The sequence below is a fragment of the Excalfactoria chinensis genome, chromosome 7, assembly GCF_039878825.1.
Source record: "Excalfactoria chinensis isolate bCotChi1 chromosome 7, bCotChi1.hap2, whole genome shotgun sequence".
In the NCBI taxonomy this organism is placed as follows: Eukaryota; Metazoa; Chordata; class Aves; order Galliformes; family Phasianidae; genus Excalfactoria; species Excalfactoria chinensis.
The window spans coordinates 21762773-21789101 of NC_092831.1; the positions used below are offsets into that span (position 1 = coordinate 21762773).

Sequence of the window (26329 nt, forward strand, 5' to 3'; positions counted from 1 at the left end):
AACCTTGTGCTGCTTCAGAGCCAAGTCACAGAAAGAAATGATGTCCACAAAAAGAACATCAAAAATAGAAAAAACAGATCCAGAAGACACAACACAGAACAGCTGGGGTCCTCAGACAAGACTTGGGATGGAGCAGAGGAAGCTGTGAAGCAGCAGGAACTGCTCAGCCCTTACATGCAGAACTTCATTCATCCCACTGTGGGCTCAGTCTCCTGCTCTGGAGTTCAGTAGCTCCCAGCCTCTGCCAGGGATTCTCTCCCCTCAGGATGTGGCAGTCACTTTTTTTCCTCTGTTTAGGTTTCTTGACCTCAGAAAAATCCTTGTATTGGCAAAAAAATAAAAAATAAAAATAAATAAAAATAAAAAAAAAAAGAGCCACAGTACAATTTTTCAGGAAAAGAGGAGCAGCTGGATAATTCTGTCTGTTAACACTGAAGTCAGATAAGAACAGCTAAAGAGAACTGAAATACAGCTGCTCAGAAACGTCTCATGGAGCAATGGAGATTGAAATGCTTCGTAAAGCACTTTCAATAAGGTCCTGAATGCACAAATCTCTGAGTATTTAAGTTAATTTCCCTTGTGTTTTCATCTCAGATAAGAAGTTAATTACTTTTCCTATAGCATGCCTAGATCTTCATGTTAAAACAAACTAGGCAAAACAATGTTTTTGTGCCACTAATATAAACTGTTCTGATGATATCTTTTTATTTTTCTCCTCATAAAGGAAATTCTTTAGTTTCAGGGTTTTATTCCTAAACTCAGGCAAGCAAATATTCAGATGTTGAAGTCTGCTGCTATCATTTTTATAAATGCTTTGGGCCAACTCCGTTCTGCTTAAGCTGTCAGTCATGTAGTTAGCCTGAGTGTGCTACAAGATGACAAGTGGAGAATCAGACACTGGGAGTCTCTCTATTGGCAGTGTGAGGGCTCGGAAGCAATGCTGCTCCTCTCAAAAGAATGCAAAGATCAGTGGGCATCTGTGCACAATCCACCCAGAATGCCATAGGACATCCCACAGGGATATTTTGTGTGGTGCTGCAGCTGTGAGCAGAAACATAGAATCATAGAATCACCAAGGTTGGAAAAGACCTAAAACATCATCACCTGTTACCAATAGCTCCCACTAAACCATGTCCAACAAGAGGGTGACTGAGGAAATGGAGAGAAAGTGAGGATGTTGTTGATGATGTTACCTTTTACAAAGTGTATCATCATCATCAACATGGAGGAGCACCACATATTTTAGCTCTTAATATAAAACACCTCCAAAGATAATTCTGCATTGAGTAAAAATGTTTGCTGAGCAGCAAGACCAGTACTTATGAGAGTGTGATGATGTCGGTCCTTTTATCTCAGGATAAGCATTCCTAATGATATGTTGTAGCAAAAGGGGCTAGAATTGAACTGTTGGAGATTTTGCCTCTAATCTATGACTGGACCTAATTTTAATCACCTATCCTTGTAAGAGAAGCCAGCTACAGCTGGTGCATTGAATCTGGATGTGGTCTCAGGTCTCATATCTCCCTAAGCCTACAGTAGCACTCAGTTCTGAAAATGTACGTATACCCCCTCATTCCTTGTATACAACTTTTTACGTCTTCCTTGCTGCAGTTAACAGAAAGCTATGTGCATTTAGGACATAGACATTTCTTCTTACTCAGCGCAGTTACATTTTGCAGAGAAGCCTGCTGAGTAAACATTACCTGCCCAATGGGGTGGGCATTGGAGCTACATTGCAGTAGCAGGGCAGTGCAAACAGTGCTGATCAGCCTATTTGTGGTTCAAGTCTAATGTTCATCTATAAACATCCTCAGGATTAAAAGAACCTTCTTAGCCTTACAGATTGACAACCAGGAATTGAGTTATTAACTTTTATTCATGTAAATCAGCTTTGGTGACGTGCAGCACCTTGGCTGTGGGTGCTTCAGGACATGCAGGCTGCTTCGATCATCTCGCCATGAGTACATGGAGTTGGATCTGACAGCTCTAAGCCTCTGTCTGAACTGAGAAAAACTGGGAGGAAAAGATGTCAGCTGAAGAATTTCAGCTGTCCCTGCTGCAGGGCCCGGCAGTCCTGTGAGCCCATCATTATGCATGTGGGAACCATCTTGCTACGTTTTTCACCTCAAGCTGTCATAGAGGTATTTGACTCAGAGCCATCTTCCACAGAATCAGCTGAGAAATGTTTTCTGACTTCCCAAAGAATGAACTAAGGATGGGCTGAGGTAGTTGCTGTCTGAAACATCCGCGCAGCTGACTGCAGCAGCTTCTGCTTTCCGTTGGAACCCTGAGGACTGACTGATCCCTGCTAGCAAGGAAACCAGCAAAAGGAGATGTTTATATTCCAGCCTGGAGCGACGAAAGCCTCAGTTTACTCTGTTGGCTTACGCTAAGTAAGGGGTACTGTCCCTTGATCACAACTCAGCTGACCCCTGTGTCCGGTCCATGTTCCAGCCAGCCTGTGTGGGATTGACAAAGCTTTGCTGTGCTGAAGCAGCTCCCTCATGCTGGTCTGGCGGAGTCAGAGCTGCTTCAGGCAGCTTCTGGGAGAGGAAACTGGAGTAGGAAGTGGAGTGTGAGAGAGTAAAATGGAAAACAGACAGAATTTTGCAACATGAATTTGCTGCTCCCATACGGTCTTCATTGTGCCAGTGTAACACTGGGTCTTTTGGCTGCAGAGAAAGCAGCACAAGCACCTGAGCTTGTCATTTAAAAGGCAGAGTCCTCCCAGGAGGACTAAGTATTGTATATCTGGAGCTAAGAGATGAGTTAGTAATAGCTATCAGGCATTTAGAAAATTAGGCAGTCCTTGTTGCTTGGCATCAGAAAGGTCATTCACAAATATTTATGAGGCCATGGTGACCTGCTGGATATGCTGATGATCTGATCTACTCCAGGTGTGACCTACATAAACCCGTTAGATTTGCCAGTACTTCAGATCATTTGTTTTCATTTGGTTATCTGTGTTTTTGAAAAAGATCCATGTTATTCAGAAAAAATAAGAAGTAAATATAATTGGGGGCGGAATAGTGTCTTGGTCTCATAATCACATTAAATACACTCTAACTTTTTCTTCTCCTTGGTCTGAACTAAGATATAAAATAATGCAGCACACATTGTTTGTCTGATTTACCGCTTGCTAAAACATCAGCTTATCTAAACTACCACACTGGTCCTTCAAAATCTTGTCCTGAACTCTAAAGACCCACCACATGTGCTGGCCTTAGAAGACTCCACGCTCAGACAGCAACAGCCAGAGCCTAGCTTTGCATAATTTCTTGGGAGTCTAAGAATATCTAATTTGTGTGTTACTTCTTCTAATTTATAGTACTGTATGTACATTCATTGTAAATAAGCTGTTGTTTCTTTTATAACTGGAGATATGATCAATTACAAAAGCTGATCCTTCTATATCCCACTGAGATCTGGAGGAACAAGACCAAGCCCTGAGATGACAAAAGAGACTGTAAGATAGTAAGACTGTAAGAGAATGTAAGATAGTCTGCAGCGGGCACGCAATGGGGTAAGGGTGCCAGAGCTGTCAAAGAGGCTGGGTTGCTGCTCCTATGGAGACAGGTATTGGGTGCTTATATTTCCCTGTATTCCTCAGTTTTATCTTGTCTTCATTTTCACCAGTTGTATGCACCATCTTTTTGGCAGTGGAGCTCAGTCAGAGTCCCTGCTTACCCAAGCCAAACTTCTGGTTCAGCTGCTTGTTTTCCTGTAGCAGTGCAGACCACACCTGTGCTGGGAGGAGGCTGCTCTCTGAGACCTGCCAGCTCTCCTGGGCTCTACATGGCTGCCTCCAACTGGAGCCTGCTTACTAGTGTTTTGAGTAAGCCCCAGATGTGAGGTGGAATCTTTTTCTTATGAAATGTATTTTTTTGTTGTTACTGTTCTGTCAGTTTTTTAATTATTATTTTTAAAATTTGTTTCAACTGAAAACAAAAATATGACAAAAGGGTTTTAGAGAAATCCAAATATTTTAGACAGACTGATAAATTCAGAACAAAATGTTCCGCAAAAGGACTTTTTTTCTCCCAATCTGGTGGCTTGAATACATTATTTTTGTTTTGCTATTCCCGTTTTCGCTGAAGGAACTAGACCATATTTCATTTAGGATTGGCACAAAGTAGACATTTTCATTTGGCTATCATCCTCTTTGCCAAGGTTTATTTGCTTGATAATTTCAAAGTGATCTACGTGCTGAAAGTCTGAAAGTCAGCCTGCTTTGTCTGTGGCTCAGCTTCAGCTTCCACTCTTTCTTGAAAATTTGGATATCAGTTTTCAATAGGGAGGGGATAAGTTTTCAATCATAAAACTAAATAATCCTCCAAACTGCTGGGAATTCAGATTGCCAAGCTGACTCCAACCCGAAGTTTCATAAATGTCAGCAGTATTCCTTGTGCAGTGAAGCAGAGTGAAGGCAGAAGCGTTAAGTAGGAAGGGGAACTGTCTTAATTACGTGAGATGGGGAGCTGCCTTAATTACCTCTTTTTTTTTTTTTTCAGGAGAAATTTAATTCAGGAACACTTGGTTATTTCATATCTTAGCCTTTTAATCTGATGCTTTGGTCAGATGGAGAGAAACAAAAAGCAAGCTGTTGATTAAACCGCATAGATGTTATTATGTGACTGCAAAAATGCCAGGAAGTTGTCCCACTTGCACTCATAATTTATAAGTAATCTAGAAATATGCTTTGAGGCAGTGACTTCATCTAAAAAGAATTAACAGTTCAAAGTGTATTAGTGCACGTCTGTTGAATATGGCTTGGCATTAAGGGTTTCTTCATCAGCATTAATTGGATTAAATTACCTACAGTGAAATATGAACCCTTTGAGTAAAAGCAATTCTTGTTGTGCTGGCTTCCGAAACATTAAGGAGTGGGGGAGAAAGGGGAGAAAAAAAACAAATGTCAGGCTTTGTTTTAAGGCAGAATACAATGATTTTGAGCAACCGGTGGGTGTAAGGTTGTGATGAGTGTGCAGTGAGAAGGTGAGGCTGTGTCCAGGGACAGTGAGCAGCAGCAGGGCTGGAAAGGCTTTGCCCTCAAAAGAGCAGAGTCCCAGATGAAGCAGGGCTGGGGACCACCAGGGAAACCTCTTAGACCCCACAAGCCACACCCCACAGGACTCGTTTATGTAAAACAAGTGACTTGATGCTCTGAACTTGGATCTTTGGGATGTATAAGCAGTAACTTCTAAAATACCCTGGCTTTGGGTTCCTGTGTTTTGTTTTTCTTTTCTACTTGTTGTTTATTTGTTTTAATGAGTAAAATTTCTGTCTACATTTATTGTTTGTCCTTAATGCACTACTTCATGAGTGAATAGGGACAACCTCCAGTTAACATTGCTCTGGTGCCTCTTGGTTACTGTTTAGGAAAAGAGGTATGAACTCTGTTTCACAGTGCAATGTGCAGGAAGAGTGAAAAGATGAAAAAGAATTATTTCCCTTTTTATTAAAGCAACACCACCATAGTAGCAGTAGTTAGAACAGTTGGAGTGACCTGAGTAATAAGTTTTTACTCAATCTCCAGCCAGACTATAACGTTTTAGCAGATATTGCTAGACAAAGATCTAAATTCTCAGCAGCTGGCTTAGACTGCAGTATTGACAGGAGTTTCACAGCCTGTATGTCAATTCATACCAACTTCCTTCATTGCATAGACAGTGCTAGCAAGATCAAATAATTCTGGCAACCTCCACCACAACATTTTTGAGGTTTGTGAAGGATGGCTTTAGGAGTCTTCTACATGCACTGGCCAGTGTAGGAATTGCTGCAAGTCTGTACATCCTAAGGATGTATGGTATTCAGTGACTGGCAAAGGGGAGGGCAGGATGTAGAAAGGAGGTTATGAAAAACAACTAACTAGCAGTGATAGTGGCCTGGTACATGAGAATGTCATCTTCAAAATGCTCCCTGATTCCTAGCAATCCCTTCTGTTAAGCATTGGAATAGGCTCCCCATGGGAGGTGGTTGAATCACCATCCTTGATTTAAAAACCGTTTGGATGTGGTGCTCAGAGACACGATTTAGTGGAGGGTTGTTAGAGTTTGTTAGGGTGGTATGGTCAGGTTGTGGTTGGACTTGATGATCTTTCAGGTCTTTTCCAACCTGAGCAATTCTGTGATTCTATGATCTGAAATACTGCATGTTAGACCTGTCCAGAGATAAACAAAAGGAGATGAATTTGCCATATATACATAATATCATTTTGAAATGAATGTTCTTTTAACCTTTAGTTAAGTGAAATCAAATTAAAAATATTTGTTTTACTAAAGGGCATTGCTTAGGAGACCAGCATGGTGGTATCTGAGCACTCAAAGTGTTTCTTCACTTATCATCACAGTTACTTAATTGGATATGTGTTGATTATTGCAGGGCACTCTTAACACATACTGAGCTAGGAAGTATTAATTTATTTGCATGTTTTACATCTGAACAACTGTTCCCCGGGGAACTAAGTGCTGCTTGTGTGCATTTGAAAGAGAGGAAGCCTGGAGGCCAGCACTGAGCTGAGCTGGGCTCCTCCTGGATGTGTGGAGTGGACTCCCCTTGTAGAAATACACTCCCCTTGTAGAAATTCTATGAGATTCTGCTTTCACCTGCTTGTAACTTCTCTGAACTCGAATAACTGAAAATTCTTCTAGACATGAATTTGGAAAAATCTCCCTGTATTCTGAAGTGAGCAAGGGCATTCAGCAGAGCAATCTCAAGAAAAGACTCAGGTGGAATGCTTCCTACACCTACTCTCTCAACCTTTAAAACTCAAACCTTGCTTCGTAGTGGCAATACAATACTAATCTGATCTCTGAGAAAAGAAGCTGTTCTGCTCCTACAAAGTATGATAAATTTCCAAAGGTCCCATATTCAAGGAAGGTAATATTTCTATTGGAAATATGTAGTAGTACTGTAGGAATGCAGAGGTTTTTGGGACAGGGGGCCAGTATGGGCACTAAAAATCTCTCCATTTATTTATTTATTTATTTGATTCTTCCTTCATAGAAAAAGTATGTCTGATACAAACTAACACGACTTTTAACTATTACTTTTATGTTTTCAGGGATAAAGCACCTGAAGAGTCAGAGTGATTCAGCATTCCCAGAGGAGGAAGAGGGAATTGGTGAAAGAGAAGAGGAATGGGACCACTAAGCCATGCAAGTCTGCCTGGGGCCAGGTACCTCGATGTGACACTGCGTGTTCATCCCAACATTCACCACCACTTGTGTTCCCACACAGCAGGGTGTGTTGGGGGCACACCTTGACTGGGCTTTATGGCCACCTGCAAATCCGTTCTGTGAGCCTTATACCCAGAGATAAAACAGTTGTTTTAACATCACTCTTCTTTCATTTTCTATGACGTAGAAATGTTGTTGCAAACACAGTAGCAATCTGCTGGCAGTAATGCCAAAGCTTAACTTCTGCGTGTGAGCTGTGTTCTAAGACCTGTTGTAAATAAATCCCATTTAAGAGATACAAAATAAATAATAAGTTCCATTAGACAAGAATGTTGTCTGTATGTTGCACTGTGGGTTTGTCTAGCTGGTGTAGAATGACTTTGTCAGTTAAAGGCTGCTTTTACCAGTAACATTAGAGTGGCCCACAGTAATGCAGACAGGAACAAAATAAACAGAGGCACCTCTTCAGTGTAATGGAGAAGTATGCAGACATGTTCTTTGGTGTCTTCCGGATACACAACAGTTAAAGTACTTTTCTGGCTTTCAGATTAACTGTATTCTCTGTTAGCTAAGTTTGATACAAAGACTTAACTCTCCACTGCTTTCAGTCAATCTTACAGGGCTGAGATAGCAAAAACAAACAAACAAACAAAAAACAACAACAAAAAACTGAAAAGAAACAAACAAAAAAACCAAACAAACAAACAACAACAACAAAAAAAAAAACAACCCAGACATATGAAAACACAGAACCTTCTGTCTATGCCTGGCATGATGATTTCATTTGCAGCCCTTGCTCTTCCATGAAGACTCGCTGAGAAAAGGATAGGTTAACAAATGTTCCTTTGTAGCTGGGAGCCATCTTGCTGCCCTCCGTCTGCACTCCTGTTTCTGTCCTCTTTGTTACCAATACTGCAATCTGTTTCTGTGACTCTTGCTCTGTTCAGCTGCACAGGAAGAACTAAAAGGACTCTTCAGTTGGGCAGGAACAGCTACCAGGCTGAGGGCTTATTGTGCTACAAAAAAGGAAAGGAGGGAAGTAACCCTTCGTAAAACATCACAAACATCACAACAGACAAAGTCAAGGCTGGAATGGTATCAAGAGGAGCTGGGCTCTACTCCCAGCTTTGTCACGGCTTTGATTTTGCACAGTGCCAGGCTCCTCACTTAACTCTGGCTGTGGCAGTAAAATGGTGACCAATATAGAGGCACTGTGTCACTGGCTGATAAACACTTCTAGTATTAATTTTTGCTGGTTATTAGTACCCAGGGGCTTCACATAAGAAACATCTATGGGCCAAAGGAATAAAACTTGCATAAATTGTAATAAACTATACAAACACAAGGCACTTTGGGACCTCAGCATTTCAGAGGCAGCACAAAACACCTGATAGAGTATAGAGAATTCATCACAAGTAGCTTGTTTCAGGATCACTGTTTGACTGAAGGATGATTACACTTTATGAATTAGATTTATAAATTAGATTTAACTTGAACCAGATCTGAATGCATTGCAGAGCTGTTACTGCAGTGATGAGAGAACAAGAAATCTGTTTAACAGCCTTTATCATGGAACAAAGCACCATGGTCTGATAAGGGCCTCAGATAGCCATGCCTCAATTTGAATGCTTCTCTAAATCCAGGTTTTATCACCTCCTTCATCTCTAAATACTCCAGCTGTGCTCTATCATTTGTAAAGCCTGTTGCTTTCCCTCTGTTCTGACCCAGGGTTATGCACGCAGCATGTCTGAATGTAGGAACAGACTGATCATTTTTGGCAAAGTGACAGGGCTTGTCCTTTGGAGGTTTCTGTGTATCCCTGTCACCATTTTCTGGTGTTAACCTCACCTAAAGGACATGGTTAGAATGCACATTTTTCTATACAACAACAATTTTTAAATCAGACAGTTAAGCAAATTCTATCTGACCTTTCACTTGAGAGAGGTATACCATAAGGAAGGCTATGAAGAAAGAGGGAGTAAAACATCAGGGCCCAGAAAAAAATAAAAATATCCAACTAAAAGTGCTTGCCATGGAGCAGAGCTGTAGCACTGCCGTGACTTATCAGTGAATCTCAGGATGGAAATATCTGGGAAAACAGAAAGTGTCACACATGGAATGTGTGAGACAAGTGGGGGATTAGGTACAGCCAGTATGGGTTCATGAAAGGAAAGACTTGCTTGACTGATGTGATCTTCTATGATTGAGTGACCCATGTAGTGGATGAGGGAAAGGCTGCTGACATAGGTCTACGTAGAATTCAGCAAAGCCTTTCACTATGTCTCCCACAGTATTCTCCTAGAGAAGCTGGCAGCCCACAGATTGGACAGGTACACTTTTTGCTGGGTAAGGAACCAGCTGTGGTGGTGAATGGAGATAAATCCAACTGGAAATCCATCATAAGTGGTGTTCCGTAAGGGGTTAATATTGGAGTCTATCCTGTTTAGTATCTTTATTGATGACCTGGATGAGCGGAGGGAGAGCACCCTCAGTAACTGCCAATCTGCCTGAGGGTTGGCAGGCCCTACAGAGCGATCTGGACAGGCTGGCCTGTCTGATCTGACCTGTCTGAGAAGAGTCAGCTGGTGGAACTGCTGGAGAACCAGGAACTGGAGTCAATGGGTCAGGTAGAACACAGCAAGTTCCCTGAGCACCTTTCAAGATGCTGAACCTTAAAAATCACCACGTTTCTACTCTTTCACTTTCTCAGAAACAGAGATGATTTCTAACATTCCATGACAGATTCTTCCCTTTGATTTATTGAGACATTGTGTTAATAAGTTGTTTGGAAAAATTCCATGGCTTGACTTACAGGATGGTATGTGTTGTTTATTCTCCAGGTGGAAAAGTAGATAATACTTAAGTACATACAAAGTAAGAGCCAAGATTTAAAATAAGTCATTTCTAAAGTGCAATTTCCACTGAAGTCAGAGGAATTCTGCTCAAAAATGATCACAGGTTTTGGCCGACAATGTTTTTGCTTTTGGAAAAATATGGTGTGCTGTGCACAGGAAACTTCCTGTCATCCTGTCTAACTACTAAATCTCTTGCGCTGTTTTAGGACTACCCTGTTAGTAGTAGTTGTCCCAGTGTTGTGAACTGGAAAAGGCTCTGGTTAGCTACTATGCTAGTAAAAAATCGCCATTAGTTATTCTACTGCTGATGCTATTGAACTGCAACTGAGTTCAGTGCAATCCCAGCTCAGTCCATAGTTCTCTCCATGTCCCATCTCATCCTCTCCCCTCCCCCTTTTCCTCTGCACAGATTTCCTTTCTCTTTTCTATCTCTTACATAGCTGAGACACAGGCTTTCTCTGAGAAGCCTTATTTCTGAGGAACATGAGGTGACAGTGTACTTTCTGCTGGCAGGTTTGTAGAAGGCAGAGCTGCAAGTGGCACGTGGAACTCTGCACTAAGATGGCCGTGCACTGGGTGGATAGCTGACACATACTCCTCCTTTGGCTTCACAGAAATTCCATCCTCTGTGTGTGTGTGTGTATGGCTGTTATCTTATTCCTTTTTCTCCTTTAGCTGCTCAGCACAATGGTGGGTTGCAATAGAAGTCTCAGCTGCTCTGTAGGTTCGTCACACATGCAATTACATTTGACCTTTCCGCAGCAAGTATGGCATCTGGCAATTGAGTTGACGTTCAGTGTCTCTTGTGCTGTCTTGTTCTCACTGCTCTCCCCAGGAAGACAGCAGGGTCAGCAGCAGCAGCAGCACCTTGAGAAGATATCAGGCAAGGTGTCTGTGCCCCTACACTGGGCTTCAGGCAGCTTGGGGACACACTGCTTATCTCCAAACACAGCAGAGCTGGCTAATGGAGTCTTCATGAGTTCATTGCCAGCAGCAGGGGCATTTCTGCTATAGGTTTGGGTGGTTCTGATAGCTTCTATAGTAATCCGTGCTTTCTATAAACATATCCAGTGCTCTTGCTATGAGAAACAGACTCTTTTAATCCTGCAACAATGCTTTTTCTTGGTATATACTGCCCCTTAGCGGTGAACTGAAATTATAGTTGGGTTTTCACATTTCTAAACTCTTTTCTTTTTGGTCCAACTGTTCAGAAAATGGCAGGAATATTTGCTGTGCATCAGTACTGTCTAACTATGTAAATAGCCCCCATTGTCTTTGACAGACATAATGGGCATGCTAAAATAATGACGACAGGTGTTATTGGTTCTTTTGAAGGGAGTGCTGGGGAGCAGCAGTGTCGAAAGGTTATTCCAAAGTGCAAAACAAAAAACCTTGGCATTGAGAAGCAATACTCTCCACATAATGAGAAACAAATAAGAACTCAGTATCTGGCACTAACGAACACCTCAAGCTAACAGTGGAGTGAGTATTAATTAGGTTTCCAAAATAGCATCTTTCTGAAAAGCAGCTGAGGTGTAATATTGCTCCTTATTAATCAAAGCAATGGGACAATGTGAACTCTGCAAAAAATAAATGGTTTGCAGATGGCTGTGTGCATCTTTAATAATCAGAAAAACACAAGTTAGAGCTTTAAATGCCAGAGAGCCTTTCTGCATCTTCTCCCTTTCAGAGAGCGATATTTGCAGTTTTCAAGGCAGTGAGGAAAGTGTGTTGGTTTCTTATTACATTTTCCCTGCAGCATAAATTCTATTGATGTGCTTCCCTAATCATGCTAATTATACTGCCATATGTTGCTCTCATCTTTCTTCTTCTCTCCTAATGGGACATAGATTCTCTCTTTTGAATATGTCATTTGTTTATTACATTTATCAAGGGTTTTAACATTATATGGGACTTTTAATTGCTTTTTTAAACACTCAGCAGATTGAATATTAAAAACAGACATGAAGGTCAATTATAAATAATATTTAAATTGCTCGTGTCATTTTTATTCTCTAATTTGCTAGGAATATCAACTCTGTAGCCCTGTTCTCATGGCCACACGTGTCCTTCAGAACTATTTATGGCTGCAGTCACAGCTCTTTCCAACCCCAAACCACCTTATAACTAGCCAAATTGGGGTCTTCCTCAGACAGAAATGCTGAAAAAAAGATGCATCATCTATGAAGTCACAATGCTCAACATCAATTCACTGCCATTCATTCCAGTTGAACGCTACTGGAGTACCAACTACTGGCAATTCCAACAGTGCCAGCCCATGGTAAAATAAAATAAAATAAAATAAAATAAAATAAAATAAAATAAAATAAAATAAAATAAAATAAAATAAAATAAAATAAAATAAAATAAAATAAAATAAAATAAAATAAAATAAAATAAAATAAAATAAAATAAAATAAAATAGCTAAACAATACATTTTTATTGGTTACTATTTCCTTCATGTGAGGGCTGACTTAGTAGTAAAGGTTAAAAAGGTAAAGCACACTGAGAGCACTGTTGTCAAGGGAGCCATGAGGATGCAAGTTGATGTAGCAAAATGGCGTACCATGGACAAAGCATGGAGTGACAGGCAGGCAAAGGGCATGGGAACAGCCAGCTGCATTCTGCCACTTTTCAGAGACAACTGTATGGAAATAAGTAAATGCTTCAGTCAAGCAGATTTGTAACTAACAACACTCAGGAGCTTCACGATCCTTGCCCTCAAATCAAATTTATTTAGGAATATTATCATAGGAAATACAGACAAATACAGCAGAATAGAAACACACGGTTGTAGATTGCCTTCTTGAAAATTAAATAAAAAAATACTGGCTAGATCATAAACCATAACAGTATTACATAATATATTTATCAGATATCTCAAAAATACAAAATAAAAATTTTGAGGGCTAATCTATAGCTACAGCTCCTCAGTGTGCTCGATGCAGGGGTACATGCCCATAATGTTGTCAGAGAGATGCAGATACAAACACCAGTTCTTATGGCCCCATGCAATGCTTTGGTAACACAGCCTTACAGGGTTTGGAGAGAAAGTCCTGCCTGGGAGAGGCCCCCATAGGAAGCTGCTCTGCCATCTGAGTGTGAATTCCACACAAGGTCAAAGCTTTAACTGACACACATTGGTTATTATGGTCTTCTCAGCCAAAGTAAATTTCTCCTCATCCAAACAACATGCAAAGCTTTGGGTCATGTCTGGATAAAACCTTGCTAAGATTAAAGGAAGAAAGAGTTATCTGTCTTTAAAGGAAAACTAAGGGCTCTTCTATTTCAGTAACACCTACCACAGTGATTAAGACTGAATAAAAATGAAGTAGGATTATTTATACACTAATCACATTTCGGTATTAAGCAGGCACTGAGTGCCTCCTGTGAGCTCAGGAGCTTTTCCTACCTGCTGGAGGACAACAGGACACCAAAAGCCTGCAGGATGCTCCCACTGCAGTGCAGAAGTGCTCCGCTCTAAGTTCTGCTTGTATTTCCAGGAGAAGACTTTTGTATAGTATATCAATCACAGAAAGGAAAAGTCAAGTTCAACTATGGTAGAAGTCTGAAATTGAAAGTACAATACAGACATTAAATTTGGATTGCTCCAAAGTTTTGTTCTCAAGGGAATGATAAATCACAATGCTGATTAACGCACTGTTACAGACAAAGATGTAGCTGGCCCAATTTTTAAACATATCTGTCAAATTCTGCACTTCTTAAATTTGGTGGGAACTACAGATGCTCAACATGTCTGAAATAAGATTCCATGTTTTGAATGAAAAGGCATAAGATCAAAGATATCTGATCTTAAACAAGAAAGTTTTCTCCTGACACAGCATATGGCAATTTGCAATTAGGAAAAAAAAAAAAAAAAAAAAAAAAGTCTGATATCAATGATGTTTCTTGTTCGGTGCAATAACAATAAGAAATATTTCATTAGAAAGAAAAAAAAAAAAAAAAAAGTGTCCAACATTCCCCATAATGGATGCAGAGGTGCACAGAGTGATTCAGGCTACTAAGGATTTGCTCAAACACTGCCAGAATATATAAATTCTTAACTCTTAGCAAAAAATATCAATTGCATTATAACATATATGATACAATTTCATTTGTTAATATTTCTTCAGCTGCACTGTACAGAACTTTGTCCATGCCAAATACAAGCCCTGGACCAGATACACAAAACAATTTAAATGCACTTTTTACAACCTATATGCACAAACATTTCTTAAGTTAAAACTATGCACTCTAACTGTGCATAGTATGTATATGGCTTACATATTCAACAACAGAAATTCCACCTTTTGTCATGCCCTTATCCCAGGGCTCAGAGCTCATGTTGTTCCTAGCTCAGATTCAGTGACTCTACTGTCAGAAAGGAGACAGTCAAAGGAAAAGAGACGTACGTGCCCCTCAGTGTGGGGTGCCTGGTTTACCATGCCTTCTTCAGCCAGGAAAAAACATGTCCTCTGGATGCTGAGGCTGTGATACATGGGAGCTCTAGTTAGGTTCCTGAAGCAGCAGATGAGCACACAGAGCTCTGCATAGCAGGGAGCAATGCTGCCCCATGAGTCTGCCTCCGAGTGGCCCATGGCTGACTGTAGACTTGTTGATCAGTGAGGTAATACAGGGTCCAAAAAGGGAAACGCAGTGACCCAAGTCAACCAGGAGTATACAATGTAAAGGAAGAGAGAGGAAGGTTCCTGGTTGGCGGCAGCAGAGGGAAGTGAGGTTGGGTGCAGGTTGCACAAGGTCCCATGTGGCTTGGCAGGAGCAGAGATGAACGTGGAGTCTCTTCTGAACACAGCTGGGCTGCAGGGCTCATTCCAAGACATCTGGCAGAGGTAAGTGCCTGCATCCTCCACTTGTGCTGCTTCTCAGAGAAAGATGCTCTGGTGTTTGAATGAAGCAAAACTAGGGAAGAGTTTGTCAGATCCACGCCATCAACACTGCACTTGAGCAAACTCATTGTATAAGGCCTCAGTGTCACCTCCCAGTTCTGAGAGGTAACACGATGCTTTGCTGGAGGGCAGCTGTAGGGATGAGTATGTTTTAATCATAATACTGGGTGATATTTAGTTGATTTTAAAGCAATATTTCCAATACTGATTTGTTAAATACCATTCCTCTCCATGTGGCATGGGAAAGAGTCATCATTCATGCAGGTTCAATAATATGACTCCATGACTTCCTGCACAGTCCCCATACTTTTATTTTCAGATATCTGAAGGAAGCTAACAAGTAGAATTTTCACGTTACATGCAGCATGATTGCAAGAACAAGCTTCTGTGACAGTATTTTGTTTTGGCTTTCCATTTCCATTAGATGCCAGTGGCAGTGACATGTAACAGCAATCCAGTCCAGATGATCTTTAACATGTTTTCACATGTCTCTTGGAAACATCTGGTGTCAGTGATGCAATGAAGCAAGGTCCAACTTTGGCTGGAAAAAGTATTTTGGCTAGTTTAAGAAAGCAGAATATGAAAGGAAATAGCAACAGCAAATATGACTGAAATCTTGAGAGTTGTTTGGTGCCTTGATTTCCCTGCTCAGGGTTTGATGTTTTACACTTCTGATCATTTTGCCCAATCACTCTCCACAGAAACAAGATGATCTGAGAATAAGTTGACAGACAACAGCCTCTGAGAGCATGGAGGTAGGAACAGACAGTGTTCTTTTCTTCTGCAACAGAGTTCAAGTAAAAATTCATAAACAATAGATTTTTACTGCTATTACAACATATTTCTAGTATTCAGTATACTTGACTTGAGGATATTTTATTGCTTGATTATTTTGTCTCATATTAAGAATTCAGATACACTAAGTATTGTTTGTCCCTTCTGTTATGGTGAACTGATTTCTAAAGGGACATAAAAAGTGGGTTGCAACGTTTTCCAGTCTCAAAGTTTTGTAACAAACCCACATGATGAGCCAGTCTTTATGGTACAAAACTATCACCATTATAAGAAAGAAATAACAAAAGTACCTGTCCTGCCAGAAACGTCAGAAGCTTTTAAGAAACAGTAAATTTAGTTGTGTACCAGTGCTTGATTCTGTTCTGCAGCTTTTACTATATCTTCTGTTTGCTTACAGTGTGTAGGCTCACCTGGAAGAAAGAAAAAATGTTATTAAGAACTTGAGTGAGGAATGGAAACAAGTTTATAACATCTGCAGAGCTCTAGACAGGCAGTAATGTCTTTCCCCTTTCTTCTGTTAAGGTTACAGTGAGGGTACATTCACAGTTTTCTTTAACTGTTTTCTCAGCATAGAAAGTACTGGATTTGACTAATCATTGGTTTATCCAAAGTGCAGAAGATAGAATGAAAGCAATATAGACTAAACCATGAAACAGAAATACAACATGAGTGTTAATGCAGTGTTGTGGTTTTTTTAACTTTTAATTTATTGAAAATCACCATTCACCCTCTGCAGGGATGTGCAGTTTAAATCCTTTTCAATGTAGGCAACCAAAATAGGCACAAATTGCTCTCAGACAGTGGAAGATGCCAATACTGAGGTCTGAAAATTCAGTTAATTCAATCAGATAGGGAATGTGACATCAAGCAGCAGAAGCAGATTTCAAACACATTACAACTGTCAAACCTCCAACCGTTACACAGAGCTCCTGCTTAAGCTGTTCCTTGAATAAGTGCAGCTGGGAAAATCGTAAACTGATTACAGATAGACATGGGGGGGAATGCAGCAAAATTTCAGAGTTATTTATCAATTATATGGTAAATTCTTAGCTTTAAGTAAGGGATGGAGTGATGGAGTGAGTTAATGTGAAAAAGGAAAGCCACAGAAGTATGAAAAGTAGAGAAAATGAGTTGAGAGAAGGGAAAAGTTATAGAAATAAAAACACAGATGGGGACAACTTTTGAAAGACAAAAACAAAGGTATAAGCAGCTAGAAATGAAAGCAGATGTGCAATCTGAAAGGGAATTTGAAAGACGGTGAGTCGAATCTGAAAGAGGCTCAGAGTTTAGAAAGGAAAAATAGCTCATGACAATGAACATGGGGAAAGAAAAAATAATGAGCATCTCTGAATTCACAACAGTATTACAGTAAATAAGCAAGAATTTCATGACTGAATTTTACCAATGGTTTCATTGTCAGGGTGCTGCCCAGCATTGTGCATTTAATCTTTGTAAAAACTGAACACTGAATCCTGAGCCATGCTTCACTTCCCTCATGGCACTGCATTCACCTTGTAGCAACCTCCAAATAGCTGCTGAGAGCTTCTGTCCTTATCCTTTTTATTAGCACATCACCCACTCCTTCAACATCTCCTTCCTTCCATCCTCATCCCAGCATAGATACTTCCTTTGGGTTCCCATTGCCACCCATGTGCAGGGTGCACAATTAATGCTTAACAAAGAACACAGCCACTCAGCACCAATGGGACTGGCACCCAGGGCTACAGGCACTATCCATGGCACATACTTGATGCTGCCCACATTGCCATGAATTGAACTGGTGTGTTGCTGCTTTGGGCTTGTGCAGCTTTACCACACTGTCTGCTGAAGGCTCTGCATGCTCACTGCAACACACTGTGCTTGATAATCCTCTACTGTCATCAGGGATGAAGTTACCCATATCCTGCTTTACTGTGGATTTATTGTCCCCTTTTACATTCTGAATCTAAGGATTGATGTGGCTATCATCATGAGTGAAAAGTTAGGTGTGCCAACTAGCCATTATAAATCACTGAAACATGAAGTTGTTTAATTAAACATAAGCAGTTTTTAAAATTGATGCTCCAATTAATAAATCACTCAAGAGAAAAGGAAAAACATCACTTAAATAAAATCACCTTATAACAGTTTCACTTAATCTTGTAACATGCAACTAAACTATAGTGAGACTGAGGAAGGGGAGCAGCGCTGTGGAAGAAGATGCACTCAGCCCTGGTATGAGATCCTCTCCCTGCAGCAGTTCTCCCTTTGCTCTGACTGGGACACAGGGAAACAGACCCTGGTATAACATGGTGGTAAATAAGTGAGAAAGAGGAGACATACGAGGAGAGAAAAGCAGTACCTTTTCTCTTTTTTCAGGGTGTGTTCATAATGCCCAGATAAATAGGCAAAGAAAACTTAAAGATGTGTATGCTGCCTCCTGCAAGTGAAGCATTCTGTTGAAAATACCTGCCCTTATTTTACAAAGTAGCCTGCTTGGGTCTGCTGGCCATCAGCAGAGGTGTAGAAGTGAAAAGTGTGGATGCAGTGCTGTGTAGGGAAAGCTCCTGCTGGGCCGAACACTGCTGCATCTTGCACAGCTCTCCCTCCTGGTCATCTCAAACACCACTCATTTTTGAAGGCAAGGACAGGCACAAAAGTTATTTGTTCCTATCTGTTGTTCATATGTTGGACTGTAAGAAATGCCAGAACCAACCCATAGGTTTTAGGTTGTTAAATGGAAAAGTACTTGTTCCTCCATATGGGGGAACAAGAGATGAGAGAAGTAAAATAACACTTAAGATTAAACATGGTTTCTGGGCAAGGCTGAATCTAGATTGAATACAGATATGTGGTGTCTTTTTTTCCTTTAATTCCTCAGTTCCTGTTATCCAAAGTGAAGTACCTTCCCTCTTTTCCACAGCTTGTTCTCATTTCTACACGCATTTATTTTTGCATGTAAGCATACATTGCTGTATTTCTTATTTTGCAGTTATACTCTTCCTGATCACTCTGTATTATTTCCCCCCAGGCTCTCTTTACTCCCAGGGAGAAAATATTTTTATGGGAAAGCACACATGGTTTATGATGATGACACAGTACATCCTATTTCATACCTCCTTTGAGACTTAAAAATTTATAAAAAGTTTGGAGAGGCCACATGCTCTATTGTTTTCCTTTGGTGAATCCTATCCCACACACAAATATCTTATCCTAACACTTCCACCCTCTGGATGGCGCTGGACTCTAACAATAAATATGCAGCATTCCTAATGCTCACACTGATAAGTGGTCACTGCCCATCAGACATCATGTACGCTGACTATTGCAAAATGATATTTTAATCTTAACTATTTTTATATTCTGAGTTAGTAAAGAATTCTGCCTTAAACATCCATTTACTTTTTAAATCTATTTCTTCACTTTAAGTAGGTATTCTAAATAAAATATTAAACAAACAAACAAACCATTTCTCATATGTCAATTCAAGATATTTCTCACTTGATTACGCAACTAAAAAAAATCTAGATGTTATAATAAATTCAGCATTTTCCATTGGAAAACGTAAGTTCAATGAAATCATGTTTCTTACATAGTGAGAAGTAAATTCCACCCAGGAAAACCAGCAGCAATTGGCATTCTGATACACATTCAGTACACATAAAGGGCTCTCTCTTTGATGTTTATCATTTGCATCATAAGGGATTTTAATTCCCATCGATTTTTGAAAAACACATGCTAAGTATCCTGGATGCTCCTCATGAGTGGCTGATTCTCCAGTACAATAGAATTCAACATCCTGCAAATGGAGTATTAGACACCAACCTCTACGCACACTAAAACCAAGAAAAGCCATGCAAAACCACCAGTGTTATGCTCATTTAGACAACAACAATGGCAGTTCAAGGAAAGTGCTTCCATTTACAAGAATAAGAAATCACTAATGTAAAAGAAATATGAAACATTTTAACCTGAGGATTCCCTTTGGTACTGAATATTGTCAGCTATTTCAACACGGAGATCTTACTGTGTCTGTCTTTTCAATTAGCTGTAGTGTGGTGGCACTAGTGCTGCAGAGGTATCTAAAGTTGCTGCTGAAACTCATTCTTAATTCATTTTGTCTCAGAGACCTGCTTTAATTGCAGGTACAACAAAAGGCCGCTTTAAAAATAAATAAATAAATAAATAAATAAATAAATGTATTTGTCAATGAAATAGCAACATGGCTGCCCTCCTGTCCTTAGAAAAGAAAGTTGGAAGAATAAAAATATGATACAGTCCCTCTGTAAGTCACTTCAAAAGACCAGAAATTATTCAAAATAGTTTCCTGTGGCTGATTTAAAATTGGAGAAAACAGAGAAAATGCAATAAAGGAATGTTATTAAAGCATAAAACAAACAATTCAGTGAAATAAAATCAGAATGTAAGTGACACAGTGACTGACCAATAAAATCCTGCAGTGGAGGAAAACTCAGTGGAGATGGATAAGGGCAATCTAACATCAAATATCTTCAGATAAGTAAATGTGATATCAAACATTACACCTTCAGTGCACAGAAACCAGGCAAAATATCAAGCTCCACTTCCCTATGATTTCTCTCTGCTGCAATATGATCACAAAAAAGAAGACGGCCAAGAGTCAATTCAACATACTGCAGTGAACAGCAGTTGCACAGAAGTATCTGTTATAAAGAAATGACAACAAGAGGCTTACAAATATCAGATGCCGCTTAAAAACAAAACCTGATCAATACCCTTTTTCTGTGCATTGTAGTACTCAAATGTCTGCAACAGTGTAAATGAGAAAGCAGCTCTTAAGGAAAAGGAAAAATCCAGCCTCATCTTGCAGTTTTCTGTCTGGTGGAACTAGGAATTACTTAAGGCAGAGTCTGCAAAAGGTTCATGAAACTAAAAAAAATCTTTTAGGCTTATGTTGGCTGACCAAGGATGCACAAGTCCATTAGAAAAAAAAAAATAAATCAAAGTAAGTGTTTCCACATTTAAATAGATGAAAAAAAAACACTATTTTAGAAGCAAGATGCAAAGAACGGGGAACACAGACATTCTCCAAATAACAGTATTATTCCCTATGACAACTACATTCATTAACAAACTACAGCAGATGAACAGTTTCCAGAGTATGTTGAAAAATTCTCTATACCTGGGCTGTAGCTTCCTTGGTGAAGCTTTCCCCTTTGAACCTGGAATCTTTTGAGCAGTCTTCTTCACTTCCTTTATAGCACCTTCCTATTCTGCTGGTCCTTCTGTGATCACACCTTTGGTGTAACGCCTTTCCCATCGTACTGATCTGTCCGATTGCTACACTACACATTTTTCAAATGCTGTGGAATCAATTTTCATGTAAATGTTTTGATTTAGAACCCTAAATTAACCATCTGTTATTGCTGATGGGGAAAAAAAAAAAGATCTGTCAACAAAAGCATGGGAGCACTGAAATTGGTGGAATGTTGGATTCCAGAATAAATAAGTGGGAGTTCTCCATAAAAGGAAGTGTTTAGAGATATGCCAAGTCACATACTTATGTCTTGTCTAAGTCTTACAAGCATTTAACATTGCTGCTCAGATATTGCCATACTTCTGGCACAATATTGCAAGGCTCACTGTAATACCAGCATTAATGAGATTAGCATTATAACTGGAAGTGAGGGAAACAATACCATTATATGCCTTGATTATTCCTTTACCCTATTATCTCAAATATATTCCAACAATAAACTATTCAGACCATAAGAAGATAAAAATGCACGCCAATTTCTCTTACTTTGATAACAACTGACGCAAATTGCTTGGGCTGAACTGATTAAGTCATATAATGAACATATACCAAATCATATCCAGCTTGTGATAAAATACATGCATACTAAAAAAAAAGTATTCTGACACCATAGGAATGTTTTGGTTACTCTGCCTGTCCAGCAGAATACAACCAGGAGACTGATCTTTCTTGAGAAGATGAGCCAGTCCCACATCTACTACTGCTAACAAATCCAATCTATGTAAATTGATCAAAGTTAGTTCAAAATTCACATTATATTTAGTATAACAGAAATAGTTTACAACATCACAGTCATTAAGTGCCACAGCAAAGGGTTTGCGTTTTAATTGCACAACAGAAATTACCTATAATAAGAGCAAAAGCTATATTCTCCCATTTTGGAAGTTTTCCTCATTCTCCAGTAATAAAATGCTATTTAACTGCAAATACACATCTTTAAAATCATTCTTCTGTCCAATTAAAAGTCTTGTATTTCACATAAAGGACTTTCTACTAGATACCAAATCACTAATACATAAAGAAGATATTTATTTATATCATGGCTTTAAGACACTTTTGCTTCTACACATGCCTGAAGAAACTCTCTTGTGCAAGAGGTTTTACAACACTTTGTTTTAATATTTTACCACTAACAAAGTTAGACGGGGAGATACCAGAAACTGCTGCAGCTTCGCCCTGGACAGCATCATTAAATTGACTGGTGCTTTGTCATGAAGTATTACCATTCAGTGGGTCTGTATTCTGTGTTTCTTGCTGGGCATCGGTGAGATCTTTCTGGTTCGGATCAGAGTTAGTGCATTTTTCTGAGTTGGATTCATCACTCAGAGAAGTGTTGGAAGTGACTACTTGTAGGACGATGGGTCTGGTAGGACAGGCTGTACCATCGCTTCCCTGACTACTCTCATTTTGTCTGCTTCTTGTCTCTTCCTGTAACTGTGCATCTGTGGAATTTCTGCTCTGGTCTTTTTCCTGTTCATCAACATTTTTCACAAGTTCTTCTACAAAGAGGGAACAAAACATGCAAATTAGATATGAAGGATATGCCATAGTTGTTTGATTTCAGAGTAGTGACTGAGTTGCAAATGGGAACACTGTCAGCATCAGCTTTCTACATGAGGATAGGTGCACTGATGACTTAAATACAGTCCTGGTCCTGATTATGCTATTGCAACTAAGCCATACCAGTCTGCTTTCTGGTTTGACCTCTAATCATACCTCTTTATCTGGAGGTAATATGAGCAGCAGCAGCAAATACACTGTATGCTGAAGGGTGGGAATAGGAGAGCCTCACACTGAAGCACCAGTAGGGTGCTTACCATGATGTATGATATATGACTGGGAGCAGCTGAGCTCACCAGTTTTGTAATGGATAAGGGACATGGAGAGAAGCACCCTTCCAGGAAGAGGGAGGTACCAGTACTGAAGGGAAGCCCTGAAGGGGGTTGTCCCTCAGGCTGGAAAAGCCCAAAATGGTAACTAATAGCTTAAGCTGAAACACATTTCAGAGGTCCATATGCATGCAATCAATTTCTGCTGCCTTCATGGCTAGCATAACATACAGAATGGAAAAAAAAGAAATATGGCAACAAATTGTGCTTCAAAGGTCATCAGCAGCAGGTGCAAAACAAAACAAAACAAAAAACAAAAACAAAAAAGCTCACAGAAGGCTCTATTGCATGCTCCATCACAGAGACTTGGAGAAAAGTACAAATGAAATGGCCTGTAGTGTAAGGAGACAGGAGACAGAACAGAGTAGCACTGGGAGGTCACACAAAGACAAACCAAAAAGATGAAGAAAACAGAGAATGGAAAAGTCACACAGGGTGAAAAGTCTGATTAAAAATAACCTATGTTATACTTTCTGGCATACTTTAAGAAAAATCAAGAAATTGGAAATTTGAGAAATGTTGCAGTGGAACTATTACTGTTGTTATTAGAATCCATTTCACAACTTCAGATTTCAGAATCTGCACACTACTAGATAAGATACAAACTCATAGAATCACAGAACAGCTGGGGTTGAAAAGGACCACAATAATCATCTGGTTTCAACCCTCTGCTATATGCAGGATCACCAACTACCAGACCAGGCTGCCCAGAGCCACATCCATCCTGGCCTTGAATGCCTTCAGGGATGGGGCATCCACAACCTCCTTGGGCAACCTGTTCCAATGCGTCACCACCCTCTGCATAAAAATTTCCTCCTAATATCTAACCTAAACCTCCCCTGTCTCAGTTTAAAACCATTCCCCTTTGTCCTATCACTATCCACTTTCATAAACAGCTGTTCCCCCTCCTGTTTAAATGCTTCCTTCAAGTACTGGAAGGCCACAATGAGGTCTCCCCAGAGCCTTCTCTTCTCCAAGCTAAACATGCCCAGTTCCCTCAACCATTCCTCATAGGAGAAGTGCTCCAGCAAATTTCTCTAATTTAAAATATGCAAGCATTGCAGGCTGAAAAATACTTAAAAAGAAGTGTTTGCAATAAAGGCATTAAGAAATAAGAATGCGCAACTTAAAGCAAACCTGATGTTTAATCCAGATATGTTAATTAAATCATCTGTCATTTGAGGTATAACCTATCTACCTAAGGCTTTTTTCCCAAGAAACTGATTTACAAGCTATATTTGCCCCTATATAGCAGAGCTACGATACTTTTTTCCTTAACTTTATAAAAAATGTAAGGAAATTGCATGATAAAATATTTCATTTATTCAGATGCATCAGTAGGTTGAGGGAAGGAGAGCTAAAATATAATTACACACAAATGCAAAAAAAGAAAAGTCTGAAAATGTAAGTTTTATTAATACTTACAAACAATTTTAATATTTCGTGTGTGTCTGTTCATTTTAGACTTTCTTGGAGATGTTTATTTTCTGTGCTCATCATAAGCAAAAACTTGAGTTGGGTTTGCCTAAAAGTTCCTTTGGAGTGCCTTTGACTGTACATTGACTTATCTCTATTATTTTTATTTCTCTAACTATCTGTACTGATCCTGTATTTGTTGTTAGAACTGTAGTATTAACTTGTTCACGCTACAAAAATTGGAACATAAATATTCAGCAGACTATAGAAGAGGCTCAGACAGCGAGAGAATAACTAAGAATAACTAAGCACTACTGAGTTAATGCCATCATTGTGATAGGAGCAGACTGGTGGAAGGATTGGACAGGAGCACTGTGTTACAGGGCAGAGCCTCTGGCTCCATCTGGCCACTTTGAGCAGGGGACTGCAAGCCTTCAGCCTGCACTGCACTTGTAGGAAGAGCAACTTCCTGCTCCTCCATGGGCATAACTTACTGTGGCCAACCAGGAATGAAAATAGGGCATGGCAAATAAAAGAGAATTTGCAAGCTTAATAAAGTTAAATAACAACAGATCTGTACAAAGCAGGTTAGAACATAACTGCTTATAATTTGTTATAAGCATAATATTCATTTAATATTTGCTGGCCAGAATGTTGACTTATTTGCTCTCATTCATATAAAGGCAGGCAGTGAACTCAGAGCAGACATTACTTGTTACTCTACTTGCTCTCTCTGTTCCAATTCTGGAAAAGAGCCTGGAGCCAGCCTTACGTACATACTCTCCATCGTTTGGTTTTCTTCACAAGTACTCAAGTGTGATCATCAAAATTCCTTAATGTTTGTCTGTGAAACATTGCCTCTCCTAAAAGATATGTTAGCAGTCAATTGTGTCCTTCCTTTGGTACTACTGTTCCATCTCCTGAACTCCTGCCATAAACCACTGTCCCTCATGAGAACAATGTCATTTGACAAGTAAGCACCACACAAGTGGTGTGTTTAATTTCAAGTGTTTAGGCTGGGATGCTGGCAAAGCAATTGCCATGCTTTGTTTGGAGATCTCTCAGGAGCTGTGATGTAACAGCCAGCCTCCAGAAAAGCTGAAACATTCTGGTATCCAGTAGTTCTAGGTTTTGAGGGTTTTGTAGTTGTTTTTGTTCACTTGTTGTGAACAAAAATAAGATGAGTTCTCTACCCTTTTCACCAATACTAGTACACTTCTTTCATTAAGTCATTCTCTATTTTTGGCTTAATAAGTATTTGTAAAAGCATGTTTGTGAAATAAAACCTGCACTTGCTGATCACAGGCCATCCTTGGATTGTTTCACAGTTCTAGGGGAAAGGCAATGTTGATAACACACCGATGTTTATAGTTGCTGCTAAGCGCTGCTAAAAAAGAACCAGTTCTCAAAGAAGGGCCCAAAGAGCTGGGAGGGAACAGAATTAGGACAACTGACTGAAACTGTCCAAAGGGATATTCCATACCATATGACATTGTGCAGAAGGAGTTCTGAAGGAGGTTGGAGTTCATCTCATTCATCTCCACTGCTCAGGGGGCTAACTGGGGAGTGGCAAGCAATTCCTTGTGCATCGCTTTTTATATACAGACATATATATATATATATATATAAAACTATTTACTAAGATAGAGGATAATAGTTTATATACACATACATACATATATATATGTGTGTGTGTATAAACTATTATCCTCTATCTATCTATCTATCTAGATATAACACATAATATTATATATATAGATATATATATAATATCATCTATCTATCTATCTATCTGTATATAAACTATTATCCTCTATCTTAGTAAATAGTTTTTTCTCAACCCATGAGCTCTACTTCTTTTTCCCGATTCTCTCCTCCATCCCATTGGGAAGCAGGGGAGTGAACGAACAATTGCGTGGTGCTGACCAACTGGCCAGCAGGTTAAACCACAACTTGGTGTTACAGATCCCCTTCATATGTTACCACAAACTTCTTGATCTTATGTATTGTCTG

General features: G+C 39.6%; 2 protein-coding genes across 16 annotated transcripts in view; one reads left to right on the plus strand and one right to left on the minus strand.

The window, feature by feature from the left end:
* PPP1R1C (protein phosphatase 1 regulatory inhibitor subunit 1C) overlaps positions 1–7329 on the plus strand; it is a 41200-nt gene extending 33871 nt beyond the window's left edge. The window contains 1 exon segment of the mRNA XM_072341603.1: positions 7064–7329. Within this exon segment, the coding sequence (XP_072197704.1) occupies positions 7064–7152 (89 nt within the window). The 3' untranslated portion in view covers positions 7153–7329.
* Positions 7330–16026: 8697 nt separating this feature from the next.
* PDE1A (phosphodiesterase 1A) overlaps positions 16027–26329 on the minus strand; it is a 186996-nt gene continuing 176693 nt past the window's right edge. For 12 of the 15 annotated variants that reach the window (XM_072341590.1, XM_072341600.1, XM_072341592.1 and 9 more), the window contains 2 exons: positions 22235–22510; positions 16027–16146 (listed from right to left, as the gene is read on the minus strand). In XM_072341590.1, the coding sequence (XP_072197691.1) occupies positions 16070–16146; positions 22235–22510 (353 nt within the window). In that variant the 3' untranslated portion in view covers positions 16027–16069. The remainder of the gene's footprint in view (positions 16147–22234; positions 22511–26329) is intronic. The other 3 variants (XM_072341598.1, XM_072341597.1, XM_072341601.1) reach the window with 1 other exon arrangement.